The 24,934-nt window shown below is 36.3% G+C and overlaps 1 protein-coding gene across 14 annotated transcripts in view; it reads left to right on the top strand.

Annotated features, from left to right (window-relative positions):
- RBM26 (RNA binding motif protein 26) overlaps nucleotides 1-24,934 on the top strand; it is an 86,081-nt gene that overhangs the window by 14,568 nt on the left and 46,579 nt on the right. For 6 of the 14 annotated variants that reach the window (XM_030312445.1, XM_030312399.1, XM_030312383.1 and 3 more), the window contains 8 exons: nucleotides 15,791-15,909; nucleotides 16,528-16,664; nucleotides 19,197-19,285; nucleotides 19,950-20,167; nucleotides 21,893-22,153; nucleotides 22,922-23,161; nucleotides 23,589-23,759; nucleotides 24,124-24,279. In XM_030312445.1, the coding sequence (XP_030168305.1) occupies nucleotides 15,791-15,909; nucleotides 16,528-16,664; nucleotides 19,197-19,285; nucleotides 19,950-20,167; nucleotides 21,893-22,153; nucleotides 22,922-23,161; nucleotides 23,589-23,759; nucleotides 24,124-24,279 (1,391 nt within the window). The remainder of the gene's footprint in view (nucleotides 1-15,790; nucleotides 15,910-16,527; nucleotides 16,665-19,196; nucleotides 19,286-19,949; nucleotides 20,168-21,892; nucleotides 22,154-22,921; nucleotides 23,162-23,588; nucleotides 23,760-24,123; nucleotides 24,280-24,934) is intronic. The other 8 variants (XM_030312486.1, XM_030312481.1, XM_030312435.1 and 5 more) reach the window with 3 other exon arrangements.

Here is a 24,934-nt window from a genome sequence, read left to right as displayed (position 1 = left end):
TCGTTTTATTGATGTAATGTATTACATTTGTTGATTTGCATATGTTGAACCATTCTTCCATCCCAGGGATAAATCCCATTTCGTTATGATGTATAATCCCTTTAATGTGTTCTTTAATTTGGTTTCTAATATTTTGTTGAGAAATTTGCATTTGTATTCATTAGGGATGGTAGTCTGTAGTTTTTTTGTTTTTTTTGTTTTTTTTGGTGGGGGGTGGGGGGGTATTCTTACCAAGTTTTGGTGTCCGTAATGGTAGCCTCATGAGTTTGGAAGTGTTCCCTCCTCCTTGCTATTTTGGAAGAGTATGAGGAGGATTGGTGTTAACTCTTTAAATGCTGCTTGGAATTCTCCAGTGAAACTGCTTGGTCCTGGAGTTTTCTGTGTTGGGAGTTTTTGATTACTGATTCAGTCTCTTTACTTGTTATTTGTTCAGATTTTCTATGTCTTTTTATTCAGTTTTGGTTAGTTGTATGTTTCTAGGAATGTATACATTTCTTCTAGGTTATATAATTTGTTGACATATAATTCTTCATAGCAGTACTTTAAAATTTTATGTGTTTCTGTAATATGAGTTGTAATGTTTTTCATTTCTAATTTTATTTTTGTTTTTTGAGGCTTCACTTCTTTTCCTCTTAGTCTAGCTAAAGGTTTGTAAGGTTTGTTTATCTTTTCAAAGAACCAGGTCTTCGTTTCATTGATGGTTTCTAATGTTTTTCTGGTCTCTATTTCATTTATTTCCACTCTGATCCTTACCATTTTCTTCTTTCTGCTAACTTTGGGCCTAACTTATTCTTCTTGTTCCTTGAGGTGTAAATTTAGGTTGTTTATATGAGCTATTTCTAATTTTTTAAATTTTTTTTTTCAATGTTTATTTATTTTTGGGACAGAGAGAGACAGAGCATGAACGGGGGAGGGGCAGAGAGAGAGGGAGACACAGAATCGGAAACAGGCTCCAGGCTCCGAGCCATCAGCCCGGAGCCTGACGCGGGGCTCGAACTCACGGACCGCGAGATCGTGACCTGGCTGAAGTCGGACGCTTAACCGACTGCGCCACCCAGGCGCCCCTAATTTTTTAATACATGCATTTACTGCTATAATTTTTCCTCTCAGAACTGCTTTTGCTGCATCCACAATATTTGATATATTGTGTTCTTATTTCATTTGCTTTGATATAATTTTTTTATTTCCTATTTGGTTTCTTCTTTGATCCATTGGTTTGGAAGTGTGTTGCTTAGTTTCCATATATTCGTAGATCTTACTTTTCTCTTGTTGGTTTCTAGTTTCATACCATTGTGGTCAGAGAAGATAGTTGGTATGAATTTAGGCTTCCTAAGCTTGTCATGATTTGTTTTGTGGCCTACCATATGCTCTGTGTTGGAGAATGTTCCATGTGCACTTGAGAAGAATGTTTATTTTGTTTATTTTGTTAGATGGAATGTTCTATATGTCTGTTAAGAACACTTGGTTCTGAAATGTGGTTCATTCCAGTGCTTCCTTGTTTATGTTCTGCCTTGATAATCTATCCTTCACATAGTGGGATATTGAAGTCTCTCATATTTACTTACTGTATTGTCTGTTTTTCCTTTAAGATTTGTTTTAGTTGATTGATATATCTCAGTGCTTAGGATTTGGGAATGTATATATTTACCATTGTTATATCTTCTTGATGTATTAACTCCTTTATCATTATATAATGACCTTTGACTCTTGTTACCCTTTTTGGCTTGAAGTCTATTTTTTTTCATGTATTATGGCTGTGCTCACCTGTTTTTTTTGTGGTTTTTTTTGGTTTGTTTGTTTTCTTAGAATATCATCTTCTGTCCTATCACTTTTCAGCCCGCGTGTCATTAGGGTGGAATGAGTCTCCTATTGGCAGCATGTAGTTGGGTCTTGTTTTGTTTATATATCCAGCCACTTTGTGTTTTGCTTTGTTAAGTTTATTTTGAGAGAGACACCCATGCATACAGGGGAAGGACAGAGGGAGAGAGAGGGAATCCCAAACAGGCTCCATGCATGGCTTGATCCCACAAACCGTGAGATCATGACCTAATCAAGAGTCAGATGCTCAGGTGATTTGAGCCACCTGGGTGCCACCACTTTGTGTTTTGATTGGTGAGTTAATTCATTTATGCTTAGGGTAATTATTGATATGTAAGGATTTACTACAACCATTTCATATTTTTCCTTCTGGTTATTTTGTTTCTCTCTTGTTTTTCCTTTTGTTTCTGTCTGTAAGTTGGTTTTCCATGGTGATTTGCTCAGTCTCCCGTTTTTTGATGTTTCATGTATATGCTGTAGATTTTTGCTTTGTGATTACTATGAGGTTACACAAAACATTTCAGAGGTAATGAAGTCCTTTTTCTGCTAATGAAAAATTTATCTTCATTTGCCTATAATGGTTCTATCCTTTTACTCTTCCCCTTTTATATTTTTTTGATGTTGTAAGTTATGTCTTTTTATATTGTGATTTCATTATCAGGAGGTAACTATAGTTATTTCTTAATACTTTCTAAAATCTTTATGCTGTAGTTAAGAGTTTAATATACTATCTTAAAAAAGAGTTACAGTATTCTAATATTGAGTATTCTGAGTATTTATTACCTTAATCAGAATTTTCTGTACTTTGGTCTTTTCATTTCAGCTTGAGGCACTCCTTTTAACATTTCTTACAAGTATGTCTAGTGATGGCGAACTCCCTCAACTTTTGTTTGTCTAGGAAATCTTCTCTTTATTTTTCATAGCTCAAAGATAACTTTGCCAATGGAGTATTCTTGATTGTTTTTATCATTCAGTGTTCTGAATGTGTCATTCCATTCTCTCCTGGCCTATAGAGTTTCTGCTGGGAAACCTGCTGATAGCCTTATGGGGTGGGGTACCTTTGTAGGTTACTGTCTTTTTTCCTTAGGCTGCCTTTATAATTCTTTATTGTTGACTTTTGACAGTTTTCATACAATGTGTCTTAAAGAAGTTTTTTTTGTGTATGTTGGTATAATAATGTGTTTTGTCAGCATTGTGGAGTTGTATCCAGTTCTTTCCCTGGGTTTAGAAAGTTCTCAACTATCATTTAAGTACACTCTGTGCTCCCTTCTCCCTCTTTTTTTTTTTTTTTTTTTTTTTTTTTTTTTTGAGATACCCTTATTATGGGGCTTGAACTCAAGACCCTGAGATCAAGAGTCTACTGACTGAGCCAGCCAGGCACCCCAGGGTTTTTTTTACTTTTTAAAAATCTTAAATCTGGGGCTCCTGGGTGGCTTGGTTGAGTGTCAGACTTTGGCACAGGTCCATGATCTCATGGTTCAGGAGTCAAGCCCTGCATTGGGCTCTATGCTGACAGTGCAGAGCCGGCCTCAGATCCTCTGTCTCCCTTTCCCTCTGCCCCTACCCCACCTCTTTCTCTCTAAAATAAACATTTTAAAAAAATCTTAGTTTTTTCTCCCCTTCCACCTGGATCATTTCTATATTACTATCCTTGAGTGTGCTAATTCTTACTCTTCCATATGATCTGTTTCCAGGGTATTCTAATTCATTCTTCATATATTCATTTCTTCACCCCAGAATTTTTTTTTCTTTTTTTTAGAATTTTAACCTGTCTGGCAGAATACTCTTGTTTGTTAATTTTGTTCCTGGGATCATTTATTGCCTTTCTGAGTTTTTTTTTTTTTTTTTTTTAATTTTTTTTTTTTCAACGTTTATTTATTTTTGGGACAGAGAGAGACAGAGCATGAATGGGGGAGGGCCAGAGAGAGAGGGAGACACAGAATCGGAAACAGGCTCCAGGCTCTGAGCCATCAGCCCAGAGCCCGACGCGGGGCTCGAACTCACGGACCACGAGATCGTGACCTGGCTGAAGTCGGACGCTTAACCGACTGCGCCACCCAGGCGCCCCGATTGCCTTTCTGAGTTTTTGAGTGGCTCATTGAATTTCTTCGTAATAGCTGTTTTATAGTTGTTTTATAGTCTTTATCAGTTAGATTACAATATTTTATGTCCTTTGGGTTCAGTTGCTGGAAAACTGTCATTTTCTTTTTGTGATTTCATATTACAGATGGAAAGTGCCTCTGCTCCATTTGAAGTAGTGAACACCTTTCTTATTTAGGCAAGGTTTTGTTTACTTTGATTCTTAGAATTCAACAGATTTGTAATTAGGAGCCTTCATTTTGTTTTCCAGAAGGTGGCACTATAGCACAAGTCTTTCGTTTCTCTTACCAGAACTAACTCATATTAAGGTTGTAAGCAGATGCATTAAAAGGGAAAAGAAAAAGGAGCAAAGGTGGCTGCAGAGCTTGAGGAGAGGTGTATATTTAGCACTTGGGGCTTTGGGTATGCCAGGGGCCTGCTGGGGAATCTTCAAGGTGGGGTGGGTACCAGAGGTCCATGAGTTATTCTCTTACTCCCCCTTTCCCCCTCCTCCCCCTGGCAGATAGCAAGAGACACTTCCCTTCAGTTTTCTTTGCCTACTTCCCTTTCCTTCTGCTGTTCGCAGGCACTGTGGTCTCTCTTCAGAGAGAGCAGCTGGGTTTTGCCGCTACTGCATGCATGGTCAGGTAGACAGACTCCTAGTCTCCCGCCTTTACCTTCCACCTCCTGTACCAGAAAGGCTTGCTGGCTTGCTGCTGGACCAGCCACCACCTTCTTTGCTCTTGTTGCAGCCTCTCTGGTTCAGTCCACTCACTTTAAGGTGCACAGACGGATGGATCTCTCAGGTGTCCTGGTATCCCGTGTGGAGGTACTTTTTTTTCTCCTTTGGTTATGGATGTCCAATTAGTTGTAAAGCAAAGAGGAGAGAAAAAGGGAATGACTCAGGCCACTGTGATGCTGATGATTGTAATACAGTTTAAAATGTAATAAGTACTTTAAGATACGTAATGTAGGACTTCTTTGGGGCATTTTATAAGAAATTGTCAATGTGTTATATGTTTGTACTATTTTTTAAATGATATCTCCAATTCTTTAAAAAAAATTTTTTTTAACGTTTTTATTTATTTTTGAGACAGAAACAGAGCATGAGCAGGGGAGGGGCAGAGAGAGAGGGAGACACAGAATCTGAAGCAGGCTCCAGGCTCTGAGCTGTCAGTACAGAGCCTGACGCGGGGCTCGAACTCATGGACTGTGAGATCATGACCTGAGCCGAAGTCGGACGTTTAACCGACTGAGCCACCCAGGTGCCCCATGATATATCTCCGTTTCTTATTTTACTTTTTCTTTTTTTTTTTTTAATGTTTATTTATTTTTGAGACAGAGACAGAGCATGAATGGGGGAGGGTCAGAGAGAGGGAGACACAGAATCCGAAGCAGGCTCCAGGCTCCAAGCTGTCAGCACAGAGCCAGACGCAGGGCTCAGACTCACGGACCGTGAGATCATGACCTGAGCCAAAGTCGGAAGCTCAAGTGCCTGAGCCACCCAGGCACCCCCTTATTTTACTTTTCATAAAGTTTAATTCTTTATAATAGGAGACAGTGCAAGACACAGATCCCATTTTGAAAACTGTTCATAAACTTTCAGTGACCAGTCTGTGAAGTTTTTCATGCACCTTCTCAAATTGGATTGTGTTAAAGTTTTGATCTTCTGGTTACATTAAATAGCCAAAATTGGAAAAACCATTCTGTGAGGAATTATAGCTATTCATTTTGGTTAGGAAGAGTCTTTTGAATCTAGCTAGCGTTTGTTGGTTTCAGAGTAAAGAATAGGTTTTATTGCCATGCTGAAATGTTTGGACATTTGGGGGACTAGGTTATGGAATACTGGGGAAGATCAAGCTGGGGAGTAACTTAATTAGATCTTTTTTTTAAAGAATGGTACTGTGGTGTGTAGAGATTTGATTAGATTGTAGCATTTTGGAGACATAATATTAGTTAGCAGTTTTTTTCTTGTAGCTCTAAGAGTGAGTTGTGAATGCCTGAACTTGGACTTTGGCAGGAGGTACAAAGAGAGATGGTGATATTCTTGGGAGTTTCTGTACTAAATGTATAGGAAGACCATACCAGCGGTGAGGGTATAGGAGGAAAAGGCAATGAGGAAGGACTTGTCAGTGTGCTAGGAGATGTTTTATTGACTTTTTTTGTATCTGTGACAGATCTTTAAACTTGTTAGTACACCTTTATATGTGTCATAATTGGTCTCGACCTAAACTGAGAGTTGTTTTTTGTGAGTTTTTGTTGATAATGCTCTCGATTTAGTATACCCTTACATAATGTGATAATCAGTAAATATTTCTCAACACATTGTGGTCAGGTCTGGGGTAAAGGTAGACATAGTTACCTAGAATCTCTGTAGGGGAAACAGACAAGCATACCAAGAGTAACAATTTAATAGTGATAGAAATATGTGTAGATCTTAAGGTCTGGCAATTTATAAAATGTTTCTACTTGGTTGAATTTTGTTATTATTTATCTCTCCCAAGGTGTTAAAATTTGCTCATGAGTGTTCAGAAAGGGGGATTCTATGACTGCTATTTCTATTGGATAATTCTGCTGCTTCTTGGTCATGAGAGAAAACACTTCCTAGCTTCTTCCTTCCTTAGTAACTGAAGGAATGAAGTACTTCAGATTTGGTTTATAAGTAGGTAGAATGTGAATGAGTAACTGAAGGGGATGCCTTTGGAGGCCAGAGTCCTTTCCCAGAAAACTCAACTTTTCCATGAATTGGAATGTAAAACATGTACTGAAATGTGGGGTTTTATTGTGGGCTGCCATATCAGCACCTCACTTCCGGTCCCCACTTTTCTTTTAAGAAAGAGTTCTGTGACGACATGCTATAACCACACGTGTCTGTGCTCAGTTTACCATTTGGGTTATTTATTACTCTTTGCACTGAACAATATAGAGGTTTGTTTCTTTTTTCTTTTTTCTTTTTTTAAATCCAAGTTAGTTAACATATAGTGTAATAATGATTGCAGGAATAGAATTTAGTGGGTTCATCGCTTATATGTGTTTATGTATAATACCTAGTGCTCATCCCAACAAGTGCCCTCCATAATGTCCATTGCCAGTTTAGCCCATCCCCCCACCCAATACCCCACCAGCAACCCTCAGTTCTCTGCATTTTAAGAGTCTCTTATGGTTTGTCTCCCTCTCTGTTTTTAACTTCTTTTTGCTACCCTTTGCCTATGTTCATCTGTTTTGTTTCTTAAATTCCACATATGAGTGAAATTCTGTGATATTTATCTTTCGCTTATTTCGCGTAGCATAATCCACTCTAGTTCCATCCACATTGTTGCAAATGGTAAGATTTCATTCTTTTTGATCGCTGAGTAATGGTTCCATGAACAATACGGTTTTACAATCTGAGTTAGTGGGTCTTATCTTTGAGAAGCTGACGACTGACTTTGTCTTTGAATTAGATACTTAACAGATACTTTCTAAATGAATTTTAAAGTTTATTTATTTTGAGAGAGAGGGAGAGAGTGCATGCGCAATAGCGTGAGCAGGGGGAGGAGCAGAGAAAGGGGGAAGGAGAGAATCCCAGGCAGGCTCCGTGCCCAGCACAGAGCCCTACTCAAGGTGGGCCCAATCTCAAGACTGAGACCATGAACTGAGCTGAAACCAAGAGTCAGATGCTCAGCTGACTGAGCCACCCAGGTGCCCCTCTAAATGAATTTTAAAACAGTGGTTCTCAAGTGTGGTGGGACGACTCCTGGGCTTTCCTGAGACTAAGGTCTGTGAAGTCCTCACTTTTCCAACTATTCATCTGTTTGAGGTCAGATTTCTCTATGTATTTCAACCAGAATAGCATATCCCAACAGATTGAATATAAAAGTAGATATTAGAATTGGTCTGTTTTCTTTTAAACCATACATTTAATGGTGTTTCCAAAAATTGTGAAACATCATCAGTCCTCTCACTACATTTTTATTTTGTTGTGGAAATATAATTATCTTTTCATACAAAAAAACCAAAAAAACAAAAAACAGGGTATTTAGTTTCAGAGGAGGCTATTAGTCATGGAACTCTGCCCATCCCTGCCTTGTGTAAGGATAGGACCCAAACTGGAGAAGATTAGTTATTTTCAAGGACCAAGGGCAGCTGCCTTTCTCTGGATTCACTAGCTATCAGAATGCATAAGCCTGGAACTGCTTAGGGTCATCTCTGTTGCCACCTGGAGAGGGCCTGCCTTAAAATGAAGTGAATTCTGGGCAAAACAGAATGGAAAAGAGGGTCCTGGTGACATCATTTCAACTCCTGGATCCAGCTATGCCTAAAGTTAGCTTTAGCTTTACACTTCCCATTTATTAAATTCCTCCTTTTGATTACCCCGCCCAAAGGGCTATTTATGTTAAATTGTAGATTTGTTATTTTTTGACTTATTTATATAAATAATTGTTATACCTATTTTATGATTTGTTATTTTATACTAAATAATTTAAATTATTTTCAGTTTTAATTTCTAATTTGGTAAATACTGATAGATGTAACCCTTTTATTTTTTAAGTTTATTTATTTATTTTGAGAGAGAAAGGAAGTGCATGTACACACGAGCAGGGAAGGAGGGGCAGAGAGAGGGAGAGAGAGCCCAAGCAGGCTTGTGTGGCTTGAACCCACACAACATAAGATTCAAAATCAAGAGTTAGACGCTCAACCAGCTGAACCACCCAGCAGCCCCAGATAGATGTACCCCTTTTAAATAAAAGCTCTTTGGAGTTCTCTATAATTTTTAACATGTAAAGGAATCCTGAGACCAAAATGTTTGAAAACTACCATTGTTAAGGTATTGCTGCTATTTCTTGGGGGTAATATAGGGAATGAAAGAACTGACTGAACAGTTTTCAGTGTTGTAATTATATATATTGTGATAAGTGTTTGCAGTGGTAAGTGATTTGTATGATGCTCATGGATCGATCATGTTTAGATATGTTTATATTTTATATTGTAGAATGAAGTGGTGTGATAATTCTAAAGAATAACCTTTCTTTAAAGATTTTTTTCTCTGAACGTTTTTGCGGTAGCTCATCACTGCATACAAATAATCTATTTTTGCCTCCTTACTTGAATTGAATGAAGCTGTATAATAAACTATGGAAATTGAGTTTTTCAATATATGCATTATGTTTGTTGCAATGGATTTGGATTTCTAAATGATAATCCTAAGCATAGAATAATAGAACTATGACTTTGATGCAAATTAGATATTTTTCTTGAATATAAAGTGAAAATTTGGTAGGAACAGATGTGGGTGTATATCCGTGTTCTAAAGTTACTGAGTTAACATATTTAAATTTAATTTTTAATTTCCACTGCCACCTCCAGCTACACCTTCTCAAGATTACCGAAAATGGAAGCTTGGGTTCAGTTCCTTCATTTATCTTCCACTGAGTTTCTAAAGCCTTGCTTGAGAAACTTGAGTAAAACAAAACAAACTTCTTTTTGAAAAAATGTACTAGAAGGGTACCTTTTTTAATTTTAATGTGCCATTACTATTTTGAAACTCCTAAATTAAAAGGTAAAAACTAATATGAAAAGTGTGTTAGGAGGATTAATTTACAATCATTGTAACTAGGGGCAATTTCATTCATGCTGTTTAAAGTATTACTTAATAAAAGTCTCTTCCTCTGGGGTATTTTATTACTTTTTTTAATGTTTATTTTGAGAGAGAGTGAGCCTGTGCCCACAGGAGAGGGGCAGAAAGAGGGAGAGAGAATCTCAAGCAGGCTCCATGCCCAGCACAGAGCCTGACATGGAGTTCCATCCCACAAACTGTGAGATCATGACCTGAGCCAAAACCAAGAGTTGGGATGCTCAACTAACTGAGCCACCCAGGCGCCCCTGGGAGATTTTATTTTAGCATTTGACTTTCTGAATTGCTTTGGCTTCTCCAACTTACTTAGTGTATGTACTTCCCTCCCCAGATACTGTTGGAAGAGAATGACCTTAGACGGTCACCCGTGCTAATGCTTTTCACTATTATTACTCTATCCTTAACATAAATTCAAAGATTGTTAAAATTTTACTTTTATGTCTTTACAATTTTTGGTTTAAATGACTTCATAGTGATTTGGACTTTTAATTTGTCAAAGCTCACTGAAAGAGTTAATTTTAAATCTTTACAGAAGTGAGAGGTTAGAAATCCAGCTGTTCATGAATGCGGTCTTTGCTCCATTCCACTAGACTTCTGTGCCTCAAGTGTCAAATAAGCATCCACTCCAGGCCTTTTCTCTTGAGTTCCCTTGGTCTAGGCTGTCCTTTTTCCAGATAGCCCAAAGCTGGTTTGTACTCCATTTTGATCCCCGTTTAGATTCAGTTTAATGTTACTTCATCAGGGTCCTTCCCTGATGATCTTATCTAATATGTATTCATTCATTCCTCTCCTCTTTCCTGTTTCTTCCTCCTTCCTTTGCTTCATTCCTTTTACTCTGTTTTATCCCCATACTTTACCTCAGAGCACTTGTCTACATGACACTATGTTGTGTATATCTATGTGTGTATTGTGTCTCCTCACTATACCCCTAATGTAAATTCTGTGAGAACAGGAACTTAAGTTTTTTCAAAGTTGTATCCTCAAGATCTAGAATAGTGCCTTACATAGTACATGCTTAAATATTTTCAAAAGATGAATGTGATATTTGGAAGATAATCAGTAAATCATGTTATTTTTGGTACTTTATGAAGATGAAAAAGAAAGGATCCCTGAGAAAAGTGAGCGGTTGATCTAGTGAGATAGATTTGAATATATTTTCTTTCTCTGTCTCAGTATTTTGTCTTAGATGCTGTGTTAGGCCCAGAGGCTACATATGTGAGTAAGAAGTTTTATTTTTGGATTTTCATATGTTTTTGGTAAAATTCTCTTATATAATAGTGTATATTTTGTTTATAATGCCAGGTAACTTAATTTTTCTTATTACTAATATTTACAAGTCCATAATTATAAACAATACTGTATTATCTTATATTTCATATATCTGCATGAACAAAATTAAACCTAAGGGATTAAACTCTTACAGTTTTGTGAGCGATTTACTATCCATTCCAGTGCTTATCTGCCAGGGGCTGTTCAGCTTATGCTCAAAACCATTCTGATGATGGAAAACTCCCTTTCTTCTAAGCAGTTTATTCTGCCTTTGGGAGGCTTCTGGTTATTAAAAAAAGTTCATCTCTATTTTAAGCCAAAATCTGTTGCTTCCACTTACTGGTTCTAATTATATCCCATGGAGGATGTATTGAATACGTGTAATCTTTTTTGTGATAGCCCTTCAATTATTTGAAAACCCACCAAGTTTTCTCTGACATTTCAATTTTCCAGGCTGAGAATCCCTAGTAAGCTATCTGATAATGATACTCATTTACTATTCTGGTCATTTCCCAGGAATCCGTTTGAGTTTGCTTATGTGGTTATAAAAGGTGGTACCTAGAAATGAAAGCTTTGGCTCTCTTTACTGTATAGGAGAGTTGCACTGTCCTCTTTAGTACTTAGTTTTTTATTTTATTGCATCTTTATGATTTAAGTTTTTCCCCAACCACTTCACACTTTATCTCATATGACTTCATAACTAAAATACCTAGTTGTTCCTCTTCCACTCCATCTTTCACAAGTGCTGTTGGCAAATCATGTCTTATGTCTGCTTTATTTTGTAGTTTATGGTTTCTTTGTGTTTTGCCCACCCAGCCCTCTTCAACCCCCAACACACACACACACGCACACGCACACGCACACGCACACACACGCACAAGGGTAATTAGAGTTGGGGCACTCTGTCGTTAATTTGATGTTTTATTGGCAGATTATGTACTTGCTTGGTTGAGAAGTACTTAATGGAACTTAGATTCAGGGAATTTGGCCTGTTTTCTAAGATAGGGATGAAGTTGGTCACTAAGTGTTCTTTGTACTGAAACTATTTTCAAAATCTGTTCTTTCTTTCGCTGTCTCTGGTGTGAAAGGAGATTTCAGTCTCATTTTTCTTTCACTGTTTCTAGAATGCTAGTAACATAGCATAGGGTACAGTCTAGCTCTGACAAGATATATTTATTCAGTCTACAAACCCCTCATCAACAGTGGCAACTGGTGCAGTAAAGTACCACATGAACAATCTTGCTTGCCATGGAGACTTTTTTAAATAGCCCCTTACTATTTTAATATGATTTTCTTTGGTTAGGTGATTTAAACGTTTTTACTGCATTAATTTTGCATAGCAGGTTATTGCAAGGTGTTCAGGTAATGTAGCATTGGCACATTTAATTAAGATAGAAAAGAGAACACATATTTTGCCTTTTCTTCTTGATTTATGACATTGTGGCATATTACTTCTGTAGTTCAGATTTTTTTACTGAGCTGTAATTTTCAAGTACATACCTTTTTTTATTTTTAAAAATAAATATGAAATCTTACAAGATTTAAGAAAAATTGCCTCTCAAGTATAAATTTACCCATTTTTCTGTTAAATGTGAAATTATAAACCTTGCTTCCACCATATAATTTACAGTCTAACAGATTTTAAAAAGTAATTTGCCCTTTCAGACAATTTCAAGCATTTAGAATATTTGTGTATGGTAGTTGATTTGCTGTGGTGGTTGTTATTTTTATTGGTTTTTGATTTGATTCAGTTGCTTCCTGTAGAAGATGTTGAGTAATCATTGTTCAGAAATGATTCCGTCCTGCTGTTTTATAAAATTATAGTCTGTAAACCATAATATTACAGAAATCGCAAAGGTTTTTTTTCTAGATTTTTAGCTGGTAAAATTTTAATTGACTTACAGTGTCCTGTTTAGAAAAATAATGCAGCAACAATGAGATAGATTTGGTGTTTAGTTAAGAGAAATATAAAGTCACAGTTAAGTCATTAGAAAAGCCATTACTAAGTTGAAAATTCACCACAACAGTCAGACCAGTGTTGAATTAAATTGTAGCATTTGGACTCAGTGTAGAGAGTCTGAATTGGTTTATTAACAGCAGTGCAATAAAACAGTATAACACAGTGATAGTATTATGTATCACAGTGATTTCCAACAAATTGAAGTTTGTTTAGCTTGATGTCTGGTGAAGTAAGTGTTTAGTCGACTGTGTTTATTCAGGTTACCTAACATGAATAGGTATTGTTTCAGGGTCTCTCATGCAGTATTACCAGATTGCTGGATCTAAGTAAAGCTATAGGTACATCATGAGATTATATTTGTCCCATTTCTTCATGCTTATTTTTATCACAGATGTAAATATTTCTATGCCCATTATGATAAAACATGAAAAAAATTGCCATAAATCATTTTGTCTCTTTTCTTTAAAGTGTGAATTTAAGTACGTATATTGAAATAAATTTCAAAGGAAAAGTCTTAAAAATTTTTTTTCATGTACCGTTGGAACAGATTTCTTTTTTATTCTTGTTTAGGTAATAGCCCATTTCAAGTCTTTGTAAATAAATGGAAATAGATCTATGAGGAAAGTTGACTTATGATTACTAACAAATTACCCTGAAACTTAATTTAGTAGCACGGCAGACATTTATCACCTCATGACCTTTATCATTCCTGTGTCAGGAATTTAGAAGCAGGTTAGCTGAGTATTTCTGCCTCGGCATCATGAGATTGCAGTTAAGCTGTCGATCAGTTCTGTAGTCTTCTCAAGGTTCTACTGAGACTGTAGAATCGGCTTCCAAGCTCACTCACATGTGGTTATTGGCAAGAGACTCAGTCGTCTGGCTGTTGGCTAGAGCTCTCATTTCATTGCCACATGGTGCTTTCCATAAGGCTACTTGAGTGTCCTTGGAACATGGCAGCTGATTTCTCTAGAAGTGAATCCAGAAAGAGAGCATTCTTCTGCTGTTCTGTTCAGTTAAGCACCTAAATTGAGCCCTCTCTCAAAGGGTGGGGAATCGGGCTGTACCTTCTGAAGAGAAGAGTGAAGAATTTGAAGACATACTTATCACAGCAATGTAGACTAGGAAGTCTTATAGTATATGATAAATGCTATATACTATTTTCTTAATAGAGTAGTTGTCAATTCTGACACTGTATTAGACTTAACCTGCAGCCTTTATGAAACATTGAAGCAAAACATAGATGGTTGTATTAGGCCTGTTGATTGACTTGCATTCAGGTTTTTCCATAGGTGTTTCTCTTGTACAACCAAAGCTGTTCATGGTCTTTTTTTAAGATGTACTTTTTGATTCAGTGACATAGGTTATCGCTATACTTTTGTAGAACTGTTACAGAATAGAGCTAAATACAGTATGTACAGTTCATAGCACAAACTAGATTAGTAGATATTAATGTTTGGCTATTGCTAGTATTTTATTGTTATTCACCCTGACTTGTAAAATGGTCATTAATTAAATAGGTAACAATCTTAGCTTAGTTGAAAAAGAGTTATCTGACTTTTTGTTAGGGTGGGCATGGCCCAGGCATCAAAAACTTTCTCCCCTCACTCTGTTCCTCCTTCACTTGTCCCCGCTACCTGCTCCCCCCACTCAAAAAAAAGAAAAAAAAAAGAAAAAGAAAAAAACAACCAATAACCATAATTATTTGTTTATACTTTCACATATTTGTTATTCAAACATAAGCCAATCCAAATATATAATTTCTTCTCTTTTTCCCACACAAATGGTAACATACCTGGTTTTCTCTACCTTTTTAAACTTGCCTCTTAAATTTAACAAATTCATGGGGAACATTTCTGTAGTAGGAAAACTTCTTCATTCTTTTTTGCATTTTTTTGGTGTATCCCATTCCTTGTGTAGATTTACTATACTATAATTGCTTTTTCCAGTCCTCTGTAAATGGACATTTGCATTTTTATTTTCAATCAGTGTGACAGTGAATGACTTGTACATGTGTCATTTTGAGTATGTAAGTATGTCTGTGAGGCAACTTCAGAGAAATAGAACTGCTGTCCGTTGTACTTGTGATTGTAAGCTGCCATACCTTAGGGGCTACTGCTTTCCTCACAGCAGCCACGGTGTTTGAGAAAAACTGCTTGTATGCTCATAGCCTTATCTCCAGAATATATTTTCATATTTTTTAGATTTTTGCCAATTTTATAACCAAAAGATAGTATTTCAGTATAGCTTAAGTTTGAATTTATCTTTTGGATGAGGGTGTATTTTTACTCATATTCAGACTGACTTTTCTTTTTCTGTTCAGCATCTATTTGTATTCTTTGTCTTTTTTCTTTTATGGTTTTGGTCTTACTAATTGATAGAAACTCTGCATATTAGGAGAATTCACCTTTTGCAAAAAACAATTTGAGCTTTTTTTATTTGTCTTTTGACTCTTCATTCTGAAGTTTTGCCTTTTTTTTGTACAATCAAATTACTCTTGTGATAACTTGCCATAACTCAAAAAGTCTTCATTATTCCAGAGTTCTAAAGTAACTGTCTTATTTTTTTCCGGATACTTTAATGCCCTTTATAAAAGCTAAAGTTTCTGTTGTTAATGTACTATGTAGTGGGTTTTCAGGTTTTATTTTAGTGCCCTCTCTGTCTGGATTTTCTTAGCTAATTTAGTTATTGGGATGGAGGGGAAGCCTTTTTGGATTTTTATTGGTGCCACACTAATACTACGTTTTTGATGTTTTGATACTGTTTTTACTTTGTTAAAACTTCTCTTTTAAATAATAGTAAAGCCTGCTGAGTTTTTAATACATATGTTAGTATATATGTGGAAGGATACTGAGTAATGGCCACATATATCATGTAAAATACATTACTATAAGAGAGAACTTCGATTTCTTCATTGCTTTATGGGCTAGGTGCTTTTTACATATGTTAACTCACTTAACTACCATACTGACTGAGTCAGTTTTATAACTGGAGTTTTTAGAATGTGTAATTGCTTATGGCTAAATTTCCTTCAACATTGTTTTTTTCTTCAGCTGTGATGCAGATCCATCAGCCCTAGCAAAATATGTTCTCGCTTTGGTAAAGAAAGATAAAAGTGAAAAAGAGTTAAAGGCATTATGTATTGATCAACTGGATGTATTTCTTCAAAAAGGTAAAAAAAATCTTTGGTTTAAAAATACTAGTTTATTTCAATAAATCATTTAAAGGAAGATTTTCCACAATATGAAAGAAACTCAGAGAACAGGCTCTAATTGTCATAAACAGTATTATTACTCATGTTAGCCATATATGGAAGCTTTTTTTCCCTTAACATCTTTATTCTCTTTTTTAAAGCATGCTGATACTTTTCCTTAAAAGATTAAATGACTGAATGCTTGTTTATTTAAAAATAGTACTGCTTAAGAAACTGCTTTGAATGTTGTCTAGATAGTGCTTCTAACTTTTTTCATGTTGCCACCATCTAGATAATGATGATATTTATGTTTGGCACACAGGGCACGGGGTACATGGAGACAAGTCATGGCTGGAAGCAACTGGCCTAGAAGCCCTGGCCATCCTAGTCCCTCTACCCTGAAATTGAATGGATTAGTATTACCATAGGATTTGTGCCATGGCACACTGGTTGGAAAGCTCTTGGTGTTAATAGTGTTCTAGATTTATAAAAGTCAGTGTATATTTCATCATATTGAACTCTGATGTGTAGAGGGGAAGAATTGATGTCTTAGCAAATCTCTTTAATCTGTGGTGTTTTTTTTGGTTTTATTTGTAGAGACACAGATATTTGTGGAAAAACTTTTTGATGCTGTGAATACAAAGAGTTATCTACCTCCTCCAGAGCAGCCATCATCAGGAAGCTTAAAGGTAGAATTTTTTCAGCACCAAGAAAAAGATATAAAAAAAGAAGAGGTAAGGATTTGTGTTAAACCTTGGATGTTCTTTAAAAGCATATAAGGAGGGGCGCCTGGGTGGCTCAGTCGGTTAAGCGTCCGACTTCAGCTCAGGTCACGATCTCACGGTCCGTGAGTTCGAGCCCCGTGTCAGGCTCTGGGCTGATGGCTCAGAGCCTGGAGGCTGCTTCCGATTCTGTGTCTCTCTCTCTCTCTGCCACTCCCCCGTTCATGCTCTGTCTCTCTCTGTCTCAAAAATAAATAAACATTAAAAAAAAAAAATTTACAGCATATAAGGAATTAGGGGTGCCTGGGTGGCTTAGTTGGTTAAATGTCCGACTTCGACTCAGGTCATGACCTTACGGTTCATGAACAAGTTTGAACCTTTCATCGGGTTCTGTGCTGACTGCTCAGAGCCTGGAGCCAACTTTAGATTCTTTGTCTCCCTGTCTCTCTCTCTCTCTGCTCCTCCCCCCACTCATGGTCTGTCTGTCTGTCTGTCTCTCTCAAAAATAAACATTAAAAAAAATTTTTTAAACATACATGGAATAATTAAACTGAATTTTACTTTTTGTATTTGTATTGAGATTTCTCAAGAACATCCCTTGGAGCAGTCATAGGATTTAGCCTGTGTCATACTCACGGCTGTGATTTCTTACAGCAGAATCAGCATAGGGAAAAGGAAAAAGTGGGTGTTGCAAAGTTGGGGGAAAATAGGCACAAGCTTCCATAGGGTTCTCCCAGTGGAATCACAGAAGATCTTAACAAGTAGTTCAACACGTGAACCAGGGAAGCTCTTAGCGACTCAGTGCCCAGGGTTTCAATTTAGGGCTGGTCACACATGAACCTTCAGCCTAATATGTACCAACATTTCAAACTCCCAGAGGAGAGCATGTGTTCAGCCTAAAACCATATTGTTTACGCAAACAATTCAGGCATATAGTGAGCTATTATTGTCAGGGAATGATGGGAACCCTTCAGAAATCAAAGTTCACAGATGCAAGCCAAGAGCTTACCTTACAAGAAGCAGGCCTTTCTGGGGCGCCTGGGTGGCGCAGTCGGTTAAGCGTCCGACTTCAGCCAGGTCACGATCTCGCGGTCCGTGAGTTCGAGCCCCGCGTCGGGCTCTGGGCTGATGGCTCAGAGCCTGGAGCCTGCTTCCGATTCTGTGTCTCCCTCTCTCTCTGCCCCTCCCCCGTTCATGCTCTGTCTCTCTCTGTCCCCAAAATAAATAAAAAACGTTGAAAAAAAAAATAAAAAAAAAAAAATTAAAAAAAAAAAAAAAGAAGCAGGCCTTTCTGAGGCTAACAGTCTCAGGTTTACTTTTAACTCTTTTATGCATAGTATCTTACACTATGGACTCGCATTAAAAAAGGCTTTTAAGCAGTGTTTCTCAAAGTTTGGCCTAGTGATAGGATTTCCATTTTTCATCCAACATAGAACACTTTTGACAGTGAGAGGCTCCTCCCAGAGGGATATTGGAACAACTGGCATAAATGGACACAGTTATATTATCCTGTAGACTGCCTGCATCAGAATATCTTAGACTTCTTGTTAAAAATGGAAAACCTTGAGCCCTGTCATATTTACAGAAGCCACATGTTCAGTATTTCCTCTATTTTTTTATCCTCTGAATCCTGTTTTTCCTGGTAACACCTGTTAATGTCCTATGTAACCTGTGTTCTAGACAGTACAGCATGGAAAATTCTGGCCTCAGAAAAGTAGCATTGGTAAAGGGAATATTTTCCAGGGGTGCTTTCTATTAATAATGTAATATGAATGGAGGCCCCTTGTAGAAAGGAGGAATGTATACCTGCTGTACTGCTATGAGAAACTTGAAGAACTGTTTCACCTTGTTTATTGTTTTTTCATATGTCTCTCTTTCTGACTTGGTTAGTTTTTTGTTTATTTTTGAAAAAAAATTTTTAAATTGTTTTAAATGTTTATTTACTTTTGAGAGAGAGAGAGAGAGCGTGCACACGCACACACAAGTGGGGGAGGGACAGAAAGAGATAAGGAGACACGGAATCCGAAGTAGGCTCCAGGCTCTGAGCTGTCAGCACAGAGCCCAATGCGGGGTTCAAACTCAGGAACTGTGAGATCATGATCTGAGCAGAAGTCGGACGCTTAACCAAATGAGTCACCTAGCTGCCCTTTGACTTGGTTAGTTCTAATGCATTCTCCTATATTTATTAATGTGTTTGGTGCCAGACCAAATTCATGAAACCAAAACATGAATGTATGTTGGAATTTTGAAAGAAGGAATAAAAGTGGCTTTAGACTAATAATGTTAAAATGAGAACACTTGTCTAAATGTTTTTTCACAGCTGTTACTATCTAAGATAAACATTTTTGAGTCTTGTTTGAATTTACTTTAACTTTCAACAAGCCTTTTTTCTATTGTTAAATGAAATGATTGTACTTCAAAATGTATATTTTTAATGCTTTTAGAAGAAAACACTTTTCTGTTTTAATATCAGTTAAGTCACTGAAATAGTAATATGGCAAGGAATAACTTGCTAAACTTAGCAAATTTTTCTTTGTATATCAGATCACAAAGGAGGAAGAGCGAGAGAAGAAGTTTTCCAGAAGGCTAAATCATAGTCCTCCCCAGTCAAGTTCCCGATACAGAGAAAATAGGTGATCGATTTATTGAACCATGTTCACTGTTCAGACATTGGATATCTTTTATATGAATGCTTAGACTGATTATCTTTTGTTTAGGGGCAAGTAGTGTGTACTCTTCTATTGGTCTAGGACAGTGCAACTCAGTCCTTTCTTACCAAGAGTATTTGTGTCGGATTGGTAGGTTCTGGAAGTGATGTTTAGAAAAGTGCTTGGCATGCATTAATTATTGCTATTGTTTTTATTTCCATCTTCAAATTCCAGTGAAATTCATGCGTTTTTTGCTTGAATTTTTCCCTTTAGTGTGAATAAATTATTTTTCCCCACTAAGGCTTCAAAAGCATTTAGAGGCCAATTATATGTGATACATGCCTGTAAGTATGAGTTATATGTACAAGATTGTATGTTCTATACGACAGGATGTACAGATGCTAAATGTAAAAATGTCTTTGTGTATAAAACAAAGGACTGAGTTATTTGGGAGTTTTTTTTTCCTTTAAAGGGTTTTAGAGTTCTTGAGCAGATCATGTTCAGTTTTTTCAGTTTGAGTTTCCTATATTTGCGGTGGGTTAAAGAATCATAACATTATAAGAATTAAATAATACTTTTGCATTTAATGATTCTTTTCCTGTATCCACTTAAAAATTATTTTCCTAAAAGTGATCATTTATTTCTTTAGAAGTCGTGATGAGAGGAAAAAAGATGATCGTTCTCGCAAAAGAGATTATGATCGAAACCCTCCTCGAAGAGATTCATACAGAGATCGGTACAATAGAAGACGAGGCCGAAGTCGCAGTTACAGCAGGAGTCGGAGTCGAAGTTGGAGTAAAGAGAGACTTCGTGACAGGGATAGGGATAGAAGTAGGACTAGAAGCAGAAGCAGAACACGAAGCCGGGGTAAATAATTCATATATATGTATATTCTGATTAGCATTCTTCTATTGTGAAAAAACTGTATTTGAGGGTTTTAAAAACAGTTTTAATTTTTGTTAGTGTTGTCTTCATTTTTTCCATTTTGATGTATTTTGTGGTCCAAGTGAATGCTTTTTTAAAAATTTCTTCTAAAATTTTTATTTCATGCACATTTTAACCACAGTGAATCACCACTGCATGCCTTTCAGAATGACTGAAAGTGAAAAGGCTGACTCTATCTAGTATTAGTAAGGATGGAGATAAACTGAACTCTTTGGAACATACTTTTATAGTATCTTAAAAATTAAATCTATACATACTGAATGACCCAGCTATCCTAACGCCTGAGTATTTATGTAAGAGAAACAGAAGTGTATTTCTACGGAGACTGTACATGAGTGATCATGGTACGTTCGTTTGCAGTAGCCAAACACTAGAAACAACTCGGATGTCATGTGAATGGATAAACTGATGCATCCGTACAGTGGATGAAAAGAACAGAACTTTGGATAATGTGTGTGACACAAGGATGGATCTCAAAATAATACTGCTGAGTGAAAGAAGCTAGACGAGAAAGAATATATTTATATATAAAATTTTAGAAAATGCAAATTAATCTATGGTGATAGGAAACAAATCCGTGGTCACCAGGCATGGAGTAAAGGACAGATGACTTATTAAGGAGCAAAGGGTACTTTTGGGGGGTGATGATTATGTATTAGTGTGTATATTATTTTGGTTACGGTGTTTGGTTTCACATGTGTATACATAGATACAATTCATTAAATTGTATAAATGTATTCAGTTTCTACCTTAAAATTAAGAAAACAATTAAATTTCTCATTTCAGGTGTGTGTATTTGCAAGAGCATGTCATTTCCAACATGTATAATTTTTCTTCCTGTGTGTGTTATTGAAAGGAAGAAACCATAGGAGATAAAAACAACTAAAACACCTTCAAATAAAACACCTTTACTCAAGCTTAGATTTTTTGCTACTCTTTCAGCCTATATTGTACAGTCACCTTTAGTTATTGGGAGACAATATTTATTTCTATTATACCAAGTCTGCGTATAAGCTTTATACTTCTGTTACTTTTTTCTTAGTGTTTTCCTCCTCTGTGATCTAGGTGTACTAGGCCTTTACACATATCGCTTTATGTAACTAGTCTCCTTAATCCTTTTCTCTTTCCTTGGGACCATAGACAGCCTAGCTAATGTTTTTGTTCATGTTTAATATGAACTTTTTTTCCTTCCTCTTCGCTCATCCATTTCTATCTTCAATAAATAGCTTTCACCATTAATATTATTAATAATGTATGGTATTTATTAAAAAGGCATGCTAGGAACTTTAGGTAGATGACAAATGTTCATCACAGAAAAAATAACCATATTTTAGTTATATGTTTTGTGGGCTGAAGTTATGCATACTAAGATTGTAGTGAAGAAAATAAATCTCTTTTTTTCTGTAAACAGAAAAAATGTTCATTAAGTATAGCAACATGATATGTAATTTTATAGTATAGGTCATATTGAAAAGAAACCGCTGATCTTGGAACATTGTATATTCGTTTAGTAGTTTTCAAAAGAAAAGGAGGACTGTGTAAAGTATGAACACTTTTTTCTGTTCAGCAAAATTACCACTGTTTTGTAGATCTGGGACTTCTTTTTAATAGAGTATAATTTTATAAGTCATTTATATTTTGTTGCAGAAAGGGATCTAGTAAAACCTAAATACGACCTGGATAGAACAGATCCACTAGAAAACAATTATACTCCAGTCTCTTCGGTACCCAATATATCATCTGGTCACTACCCTGTACCTACTTTGAGCAGCACTATTACAGTAATTGCTCCTACTCATCATGGTAATAACACTACCGAAAGTTGGTCTGAATTTCATGAAGACCAAGTGGACCATAACTCATATGTAAGACCACCCATGCCAAAGAAACGGTGTAGAGACTATGATGGTAAGTCTTTCTAATGTTTCATGATGTACTGAGTCAGTATTTCCAGTTGACAGCATTCCATGAGTCTAGATTTTATAGTTACTCAAAGATAATTAATGTATTGGAAATGGTGGTAAATTAGTCTTAGGCACTTCTTGAATTCCTCATATTATTTAAACCTTCATTAGTCACCACTGACTGTTGTATACCAATTTAAAGATATTGCTTATTTACACATAAATCTTAATATATTTTTGAAGTTTACCAAACAAAAATATTTACTGAGTTATTTGAGAATCTGCTACTGAAACATTCTTGACAAAACTTACTTCTTTAGAAGTAAATAGTTACTGGCATGTAAGCAGAACCTAGACATGTGACTCTCACCTGTATAAGAATTTTATTAATGAAGACTCTTAAAGTTTTACTGTAAAAGTTTTATAATTTGTATTAAGGCTGTAGTTGCTATAAAGTTTTTGGTGAGATTTAAATGAAATATTTCTAGTGACAAAAAGTATATATACTATATAATATGTATATTATGTTATAAAAGTTATATATTATGTCTTGCTAGCTAAGTAGACTTATTTTAATTTGGTGATGTATTTTTTAATGTGTGTGTTAGCTATATTATCTACTTCAAAATTATATTACTGGAAATTAGCTCTTATATAGTTAAACTGGCCCAATATTAAAATTTTTTTATTTTTAAAGGTCTTGCCTTTGATAACTTATAGAAAGTTTATATATCCAGCACTTAACCATATTTTTAATTATTCTTCCTTACAGAAAAAGGTTTCTGTATGAGAGGAGACATGTGCCCTTTTGACCACGGAAGTGACCCCGTAGTTGTAGAAGATGTGAATCTTCCTGGCATGCTGCCTTTCCCAGCACAGCCTCCAGTTGTTGAAGGACCGCCTCCTCCTGGACTTCCCCCACCTCCACCAATTCTTACACCCCCACCTGTGAATCTGAGACCCCCAGTGCCACCACCAGGCCCATTACCACCCAGCCTTCCACCTGTCACAGGTAAGTAACTACATTTGCTTGCTGGTGCCTAATATCTGTCTCTTCATAGTCTTTACAAAGTTAATGGTTTGATGCTTGCTTTTGTTAAAAAATATCTAAAGTAATCCTATAGTTGCCTGCTAAAAACTAAGAGCAAGGTACTCTTACTTAGAATATACTCTGACTTCGCAGGCTTTGCCAGACCTATGGTTTACTGTGGTTTGGAGTGGCCCTGACTTAATGCACGTCCCTGATGAATCCCAGCTGCCAGTAGTCCTTTATAGCTTATAAGACAAACCTGTTTTTGGTATACATTAACAGGATAGCTTACCTTAGAAAACTAATACAGTTGTAAGAACTTGGGAGTTTGTAGATATTATAATTGTGCTGATAAATGAGAATATCATGTTTGGATATATAGTAACTTATTTTATTTGTTTGCTTTCAGATGATATTTCTTATTCTTTGGTTTTGACAGGACCACCACCTCCACTTCCTCCTTTGCAGCCATCTGGCATGGATGCTCCCCCAAACTCTGCAACCAGTTCTGTTCCTACCGTAGTAACGACTGGCATCCATCACCAGCCTCCTCCTGCTCCACCCTCTCTTTTTACTGCAGGTGCAGTTTTGCCCCTCTTTGTATTCATAATGTAATGAAGTTTTAGAGCAGAGTTTTAGGTAGGAATATAAAAACGTCTAGAGACTGACTAGCTCTGTTAGGTTTATTTTTCTCACTAAAATCCTATAGAATAAGATATAGATATAGCGAATGGATGTTAAATGCAAGTCCTCATTTATGATTTGCTTTAAAAACTAAGTTATATTTTGTTTAATAACATTTTCATTTTTATAAAACTAAATTTTCTTTTTGATACATACAGCATGTTAGCTGTATATTAGAATATGTTGTGTAATGTACTTTTTTTTATTATCAATGTAAAAATATTACCAAGTGGCGTTTTATAATTGTTTTTTAATTACAGTTTTTGTATTACCAGATACATATGACACAGACGGCTACAATCCTGAAGCCCCCAGCATAACAAACACTTCCAGACCTATGTATAGACACAGAGTGCACGCACAGAGGCCTAACTTGATAGGACTGACATCAGGGGATATGGATTTGCCACCCAGAGGTACCCCGGTTAATCTTCTCTTCTTATCATTTTCATATCATGAATGGCAAGACATTTGTAAAGAATGTGGTCTTGCATTTATTGGGGTTGAGAAAGGGATGGTGATTAAGTTTATTCCTCTGATGCTTTGGTCTCTCTTAAGAGAAAAGGTAGTGTGTGATTCTCTATTTCTGTTACTGGTGCCACTTTATTCTGCCACCTAAGGGGAAAGGAATTTCCCAAAAGTACATATTTTCTAAGGTAGCTTTTTGGGGTATTTTCTATCATTTGCAGTCTTAATTGGTTCATTTAAGCTCTTGAAAATAATGCTTAATTCCTGAAAATAGATATTTTTTTCATAGATTGGATAATGAAATCAGCTTTACAAACTTGTGGTTGATACGCATTTTACATGTATTGAATTTGTTACGTTAAGCAAAAGGAATTATTTTTTAGGAAGTGACTCATTAGCTTCTAAAATTCTCTTAGAGGAGACAGACTATATGATAAGATTTCTAAATGAGAGAAGACGATAAGAGTTTTGATGATAAAGTCAGAAGCTGGGGGGACCTATGTATAGACTGCTGGGAGCAAAACTGCTGTCCTGGGGGTGCAAACTGATAGGAAGGTTCAGAGGAGGGAGAGCACTGGTATTTGTTTGAAAGAGGGAGCATTT

Source organism: Lynx canadensis, chromosome A1, assembly GCF_007474595.2.
Source record: "Lynx canadensis isolate LIC74 chromosome A1, mLynCan4.pri.v2, whole genome shotgun sequence".
In the NCBI taxonomy this organism is placed as follows: Eukaryota; Metazoa; Chordata; class Mammalia; order Carnivora; family Felidae; genus Lynx; species Lynx canadensis.
This window is presented reverse-complemented; position numbering and strand designations above follow the sequence as displayed.